Source organism: Arachis hypogaea, chromosome 17, assembly GCF_003086295.3.
Source record: "Arachis hypogaea cultivar Tifrunner chromosome 17, arahy.Tifrunner.gnm2.J5K5, whole genome shotgun sequence".
In the NCBI taxonomy this organism is placed as follows: Eukaryota; Viridiplantae; Streptophyta; class Magnoliopsida; order Fabales; family Fabaceae; genus Arachis; species Arachis hypogaea.
The window spans coordinates 1,775,471-1,782,691 of NC_092052.1; the positions used below are offsets into that span (position 1 = coordinate 1,775,471).

The 7,221-nt window shown below is 29.8% G+C and overlaps 2 protein-coding genes across 2 annotated transcripts; one reads left to right on the forward strand and one right to left on the reverse strand.

Annotated features, from left to right (window-relative positions):
* Positions 1-406: 406 nt before the first annotated feature.
* Positions 407-1,066, reverse strand: LOC114925696 (protein MAIN-LIKE 2-like). The gene is made up of 3 exons (XM_029294596.1): positions 836-1,066; positions 609-786; positions 407-519 (listed from the first exon to the last, which is right to left on the reverse strand). The coding sequence occupies exons 1-3, from the start codon at positions 1,064-1,066 to the stop codon at positions 407-409; spliced, it is 522 nt and encodes a 173-aa protein (XP_029150429.1).
* Positions 1,067-2,878: 1,812 nt separating this feature from the next.
* On the forward strand, positions 2,879-5,771 carry LOC112765728 (cytochrome P450 71D10-like). Its single transcript, XM_025811587.3, has 3 exons — positions 2,879-3,455; positions 4,291-4,613; positions 5,101-5,771. The coding sequence occupies exons 1-3, from the start codon at positions 2,882-2,884 to the stop codon at positions 5,719-5,721; spliced, it is 1,518 nt and encodes a 505-aa protein (XP_025667372.2). The 5' UTR covers positions 2,879-2,881; the 3' UTR covers positions 5,722-5,771.
* Positions 5,772-7,221: the final 1,450 nt, after the last annotated feature.

The following is a 7,221-nucleotide window of genomic DNA, read 5'->3' on the forward strand; positions in this document are numbered from 1 at the left end:
AATGCGGCTTATGCCAAGATTGAGGTTGAATTTGACTACTGGTTTAATATTCTCCATTCCGAAGATCCTGCCATGAGTGATTGGGCTAAAAGGATTGACTATGTAATGTGCATAGAAGTAGTTTTAAAACGTCATCATTAGATATACAGTGTTGCCAAGCTGACATTAGATATTAACTATTTAGATTTGACAAAATAGTGACATCCCCAGTCTGTAGGAGATCTATCCTAAGCCTCCAATGAGCAACTCAAGGTCTCTTCTCGCTCGCAGTTAGGTTGTGACCTGACCACCTGCACCCCAAACACACGTTATCACTAAATGAAAATAACTCCAAATAATAAAAGATAAAGATAGCACATAAATAGAACATCACCTCAAGGCCAAAGGCCGGCCAAAAGTATCATATTCAGCGGGCCTGAAACCAGAAAACTGCTAGAAGATCCATGACTGAAGCAGCTGCAATGGACCAGCTAACTTCACAACGTTTCTGTTTGCCACGCGGCATATGCACCGTTATAACTATGACAGAGCAGTTAATCCCCAACTGTACCCATCTATGTCCTCAAACTTGGCTACGTATGGCAGCCATTGAATGTGCAGGAGAGTACCGGACTTGTCGCTAAATAGCAGAGTCCCCAAAAGCATCACGATATAGGCCCGGGCATATCTCCTAATAGTGGCATCGTCAGCGCCATCAGGAATCTCTCCGAATGTGTCCTGCATCCAACTGCATCTCATTGTAAACTTGTCGTTGCAGTTTGCATGAGGCGAAACACCCAGCTGCTCCTGGAACCACATCCAAACTGGGCGACCACACTCGATGTATCGCTCAAACTCCATCAGGCATGACGTACTGTCTAACGATCGGCAACCCTAACTGGTACGCCACGTCCTGCAGTGTAATCGTGTACTCTCCGAACGACATATGAAACGTGTGCATTTCCGGATGCCATCTTTCTACGAATGCATTCACCAACGGCTCATCCAACCTAAACCAAGTCTCGTTCAGCCTCGTAAGATGGTATAAACTGGTCATCTGTAAGTACGAAACGATCCTCTCATCCATGTACATACCTTATTATCGTCTCATGCTACCGATACATCGGTGGGACTACATAAACAACATAACAAATTGTCTCTTACGACCACATCAAAACATATTTACATAACAATATCAACTAATGCATATCTTAATCTAAATAATGCCATAAATACAACCAAATAATGTTATGGGTACAAACACAAAATAAATTTATATATTCATCAATCTAGGCCTAATAAAAATAAGTTTAATACTAATAAAATATTTTTACTAACAACCGAAATCACAACATCAAATCCATTGACTAGTCTTACTCTAACTAAGTTTCACTACATATTATCTTCACTACTCATATTCTGCTACTTATTTGTAACCACTATCCAAATTAGAACTTGCTCGGTCCAATCTCTAGAGATTATTAAGCCACTAATCTAACCACTCTATTTAGTTTAACAATTGTAATAATGACCATCATTAAAAGAGACAAAAAAGCATTAACGTAAAATATTTAATTCTATTTTTGAAAAAAAAATTGTATACACCAACCTCTTCATTGATGATACCAGCAATATGGGCAACTCTGTTCAAACGATAAAGACAATCTGAGTTATCTCCCATCACGTTATTTATCAAATGTTGGAGTGTTTGGGCTGAGGTTTCTCTGAGCATTTTGGATTCGTGGTTCGAATGAGTCCAATTCGAACTCTATTTATAAGGATCCTCCCAGTAAATCTAATTAGATTCATTCAAATTATCATGGGCACGAAACCGTGGGTAATTCGAAACAGCCATAACCGAATTACTATAGGCTTTCCAATTCCCGTAAATTGAAACGGTTTGTTTCGAATTACTATGGACAAATGTCCAAGGCTAAATCAAAACAGGGTGCTTAGATTTACTAGGATAGCATACATGTATGTATAAATCGAAACATGTTAATTAGATTTATTAGAACAGCATACAAATATGTGTAAATCGAACCAGGCTGTTTTGATTTATATAAAAAGCTAAATCTAATCTGGACTTCTGGTTAATTCGATTTGCATAGAGATATGACTAAGGTGATTTACGTTATGTTTTTTATTTTGGGTGATTCATATCAAATTGAGCGAATATTGGTTTATTAATGTGAATTACCCTAAATTTTATATCCCTTAAAAATATTATTTTTTAAAGTGCTTATAAATAAAAATTTCATCCACTTATTTTTTAAATTAAATTAAATCTACTTAATTATTAATCTGGAACCAAAGTTTATACAATTTAATATTGTTGAACCAGAGATATATATATATATATATATATAATATAACGGTAATACTAAAAAAAATTATTTAATTTAATATTCATAATTATATATATAACATCTATATTGATGTATTTATTATATTTAAAATTAACTAATTATTCCAACCATTAAATTTGAGCTATTTGGTCAATTGCTGAATCATCTAAACTACTTGAGTTTTTGTTAGTGTTCATGCACCCTTACTATTAAGTTGTTGTTTTCGTAATAATTACAACTTATAATCAATTATTGAGCAACATATCATAGTTATTAATTTATTAATTTATGGACTTTGTTAGATAAATAATAATTTTTGTGAACAATATGAATAATATACTTTAAAAATGGTTCAATAAAATAAAAATACATTACACCCTCAAATTATTCACCTAAATCTTAATATTAGAATAATTATTTGCACACTTAATAAATTAATAAATATTCAATATATTCATTATTCACATTATTTAATATTTTCATTATCTACCTATATACTTTTCCTAAATTTATTATATAATGGTACGCAAATACAACCTTCTACCATGCATATCATGGATCTTCAAAACCTTATCTGTATCTTCACCACCTTCCTCTTTCTCTTTATGCTATTGAACATAGCCATTAAGAAATTTAGTTCTTCGAGGGATATTACGAATTTACCCCCAGGGCCAAGAAAACTACCCATGATAGGAAACATGCACAACCTTGTAGGATCAATGCCCCATGAATGCCTAAGAAACTTAGCATCCAAATATGGACCCTTAATGCACCTTAAACTAGGAGAAGTGTCCCACATAATAGTTACATCACCTGAAATGGCACAAGAGATTATGAAGACTCAAGATCTCAACTTTTGTGATAGGCCAAACCTTCTCTATGCAAGAGTCATGAATTACAATGGAACAGACATTGCTTTTGCCCCCTATGGAGAGTATTGGAGGCATGTACGAAAGATATGCACCATGGAGTTATTAACAGTAAAGCGTGTTCAATCTTTTAGGCGCATAAGAGAAGCAGAGGCTTTAGAGTTGGTCAAAGCAATATCTCAAAGTCAAGGCTCCATTTTCAATCTCTCTCACAAGATTTTATCAATGACCTATGGAATCTCGGCTAGAATAGCATTTGGTAAAAAGAAATTTATTCACAGCGCAAATACTTTATTATTATTATTATTATTATTATTATTATTATTATTATTATTATTATTATTATTATTATTATTATTATTATTGTCAAGAATATCATGGTAAAAAAATCCTAGGGAAGCCACTATATATTAAAAATAAATTTATAAGATCTTAGATTCTTTAATCATAATAGTTAATTTTTGTGGTGATAATTTTTTAATATTTTTTTAATATTGACTCTTAAAAATATACTATACATGTTAGGAGTCTCATAAGAGGAATATTAAAAAAAGTCTTATATTAAAAATTAGGGTAAAATATACTTTTTGTTTCTGAAATTTGACAAACGTTTTAAAAATACTTCTAAGTTTTATTTTGTTTTAATTTTGTTCTAAAAGTTTTCGATTTATATCAAATATATCCTAAGCGGCTAAATTTTCAAAAAATTTAAGACCAATCTAAGAATAATACATAAAAATGATGCTTGATTATTTTTGTATTGAGTGTTGTTCTTATAAAATTGTTGTTGAATTGGTGTTAAATTATTTGGAAAATTAATCATCAAAAGTATATTTGATACAAATAAAAAAATTTTAAGACAAAATTTAAAAAAAAATTTAAGAATATTTTTAAAATTTTTATCAAATTTCAAGGACAAAAAGTATATTCTACCCTAAAAACTAACAAATAAATAATGTTGTAAGATTTTAGACTCTTTTAATATAATAATTAATTTTTACTATGATAATTCTATCAGGATTTTACATCTCATTACATATAACTTTATCATATTTGTTATTTAATAATTGTATGTTTTTTATTTGACAATATAGGTAAAAAATATAGTTACCAGGAAGTTTTTATATCATCTTTTGAAGAAGCATTGCAAATAGCAGGAAAAAATTGTATTGCTGATCTGTATCCTTCAATTAGAGTAGTGCTTGAAATGATGAGTAGAGACAAGTCTAAGCTTGAAGAACTGTATATAAAGACTGATAAGGTATTACAAGACATCATAGATGATCATAGAAATAGAAAAGGTGGCAAATGTAAAGAAGAAGAAGGCAGTGAAGATTTAGTTGATGTTCTTCTCAAGTTTCAACAAAAAGATTCTGAATATCCCTTAACTGATGATAACATTAAAGCAGTTATCCAGGTTAGTCTAATCAAGACAATTATTAATGTAACATGCCAGGAACCCATAATCATGCACAACACAAACAAAGTTTCCATAACAAAAAAAATGAGCCGTCATAATAACTTGCATGCATATATATATATATATAGTACACTCAAGGACACCTGCACTATTACAAGTACAATTTACAAGAGCTCAATCTGATTTAACAATTTCATTACAACCCATCTCTTAATAGTAATTTTTTTTTCATTTTATTTTATTAGATGAATTAGTTCTTATATCAATTTTTTTATGAAAGATTAACAGAAATTACTAACATACCATTTATTTTCTGATAAAACTTTATATATATATATATATATATATATTATATTACAATTTAAATGCATCAAAAGTTTTGACTATTTAATTTTTTTATAATTTTTTTCTTTATACTAGTAAGATTATTAATTCCTTAATATGTTTGTTAGCAAAACCTTTATTATAATTAATCCATTTGCAGGACATATTTGCTGGTGGTGGAGAAACATCCTCAGCGGTTGTGGAATGGGCAATGGCTGAAATGATAAAGAAACCAAAAGTGATGGAAAGAGCACAATCTGAGGTTAGAAGGGTTTATGGTAGTAAAGGATATGTGGATGAATCAGAATTGCACCAATTGACATACCTTAAGTGTATCATCAAAGAAACATTAAGGTTACATCCATCTGTGCCATTGTTAGTTCCTAGAGAGAACAAAGAACCATGCCAAATCAAAGGGTATCAAATTCCAGCCAATTCTAGAATTATTATCAATGCTTGGGCAATTGGAAGAGATCCAACGTATTGGGTTGATGCCATGGAATTTAAGCCTGAGAGGTTTGTTGATAATTATTCAATTGATAATAATAGAGGCACAAACTTTGAGTTTATTCCATTTGGTGGTGGAAGAAGAATGTGTCCCGGGATTACATTTGCTACACCAAACATGGAGTTGCCACTTGCTCAACTTCTTTACCATTTTGATTGGAAGCTTCCCAATGGAATCAAGAATGAGGAACTTGATATGAGTGAGTTGTTTGGGATCACTATAAGAAGAAAAAATGATCTCTGCTTAATTTCCATTATTCATCATCAACCCTAATTAATATAAATTATCCCTAGAGTGAGAAAATAAAAAAAAGTGATTTTATATATTATGTTTTTATTCACCACATTTGATCATTTTTCTATTTCTATTACAAATTCTATAACCCCAAAGATAAAGTCTATAAATAATTCAAAAATATAAAATATCTCTCATTTCATAAATTAATTAATTTTGAAGTTGAGTTAAGCCTATTAAATTTCAATTTTAATAACTTATAAGTCTGTTGTTATTGCACTGTTTTAAAGTGGAGTATATAGTCAACAAACACTACAACAAAAATTGCGAGCAACGGCGATTTTTCGATCAAGTCATGACGGTTTAATTTAAACTACTGTTAAATATCACCCACAACGGTTTAAAAAATGATAACAGATAAATTGTCGGCATAGAAGCTAAGTGGCAGCTATTTTATATATAACCATTAGAATAACTACTATATTAAGCACACAGTAAACGACGGCGGTTTGAAATTGTCATTATACATGGTTTAAAAATGCAAATTAAAGTTCTTTGTCATGGTTTGTAAAAGCTGCCAAAAAATGGTTCAAAAAATGGGTATAAAAATATTAAGATAAACATATATTTACATATAGGTATATTCATATGAAATTAATAATTAAAAAGTATTAAATAATAATTTAATTAAATTGATCAAATTATCTATCGAATGTGAAATATAAATTTCAAATTTGCATGTAATAAATTTTCACCAAATATTATATATATGGGTTATGGAGAAGCAGAAAAATCAAAGAAGAATGCATCACCTATACATTACTATACCAAAGTCAGAAGTTAGGTATAATTAAGTAACCATCTTAACTAATTGGCAGCTAACAACTTTAACATATAACGTGTAAAGGCTTATAGTTTGAAAATTTTTTTAAATATATCTAAAATAATGATATTTTAATCATTTTAATTAATATATTATATAAAATTTTTATAGATTAAAATATTGATGTTTAAAGAATATTTAAAATTCTTGCGTGTGACATATATGTATAAATTCTGCTAGGAAAATAGTGAGAAATCTTGACAATGTGTACAATAAACTTATTATTTACTCCAATAAGGATAAATAATAAAAATTACTCCACAGATTACCTAAATTCAAAAACTCTCATTCAATTATTTTACATCAAATGTCAAATTTTAAATCCCCCAATTTCAAATTTCAAAATTTTAAAAAATCCAATTAGTTATTTCAAAAAAATAACCATTCGAAATCCTAATTTAACAAAGTATTTTACTCCAATACTCTCTTCTTTTTCAACCGGCAGCCACCCCCGCCTTCATCAATAATCATCTCACTTCACCATCACTACTTGACTTGCCACACGTCACTCACTCTTAGTAAAAATAACCATCCACTTATGGATAAAAATAATCATTCGCATACCTAATAAATTGAACATCTAACATATTTTAATTATATATAACTAAATCCAATACAATCAAAATAATTATCTACATAAAAATTAAAATAACCAT

What these genes read in the sequence shown, in the direction of transcription:
- LOC114925696 (XM_029294596.1), bottom strand. Translation starts at nt 1,066, where the DNA reads ATGGATGAGAGGATCGTTTCGTACTTACAGATGACCAGTTTATACCAT. An exon ending in AGTACGTCATGCCTGATGGA is followed by an intron (nt 787 to 835) that starts GTTTGAGCGATA and finishes ATGTGGTTCCAG; the next exon opens with GAGCAGCTGGGTGTTTCGCC. An exon ending in GCTATTTAGCGACAAGTCCG is followed by an intron (nt 520 to 608) that starts GTACTCTCCTGC and finishes GCTCTGTCATAG; the next exon opens with TTATAACGGTGCATATGCCG.
- LOC112765728 (XM_025811587.3), top strand. Translation starts at nt 2,882, where the DNA reads ATGGATCTTCAAAACCTTATCTGTATCTTCACCACCTTCCTCTTTCTC. An exon ending in CTCGGCTAGAATAGCATTTG is followed by an intron (nt 3,456 to 4,290) that starts GTAAAAAGAAAT and finishes TTGACAATATAG; the next exon opens with GTAAAAAATATAGTTACCAG. An exon ending in ACATTAAAGCAGTTATCCAG is followed by an intron (nt 4,614 to 5,100) that starts GTTAGTCTAATC and finishes ATCCATTTGCAG; the next exon opens with GACATATTTGCTGGTGGTGG.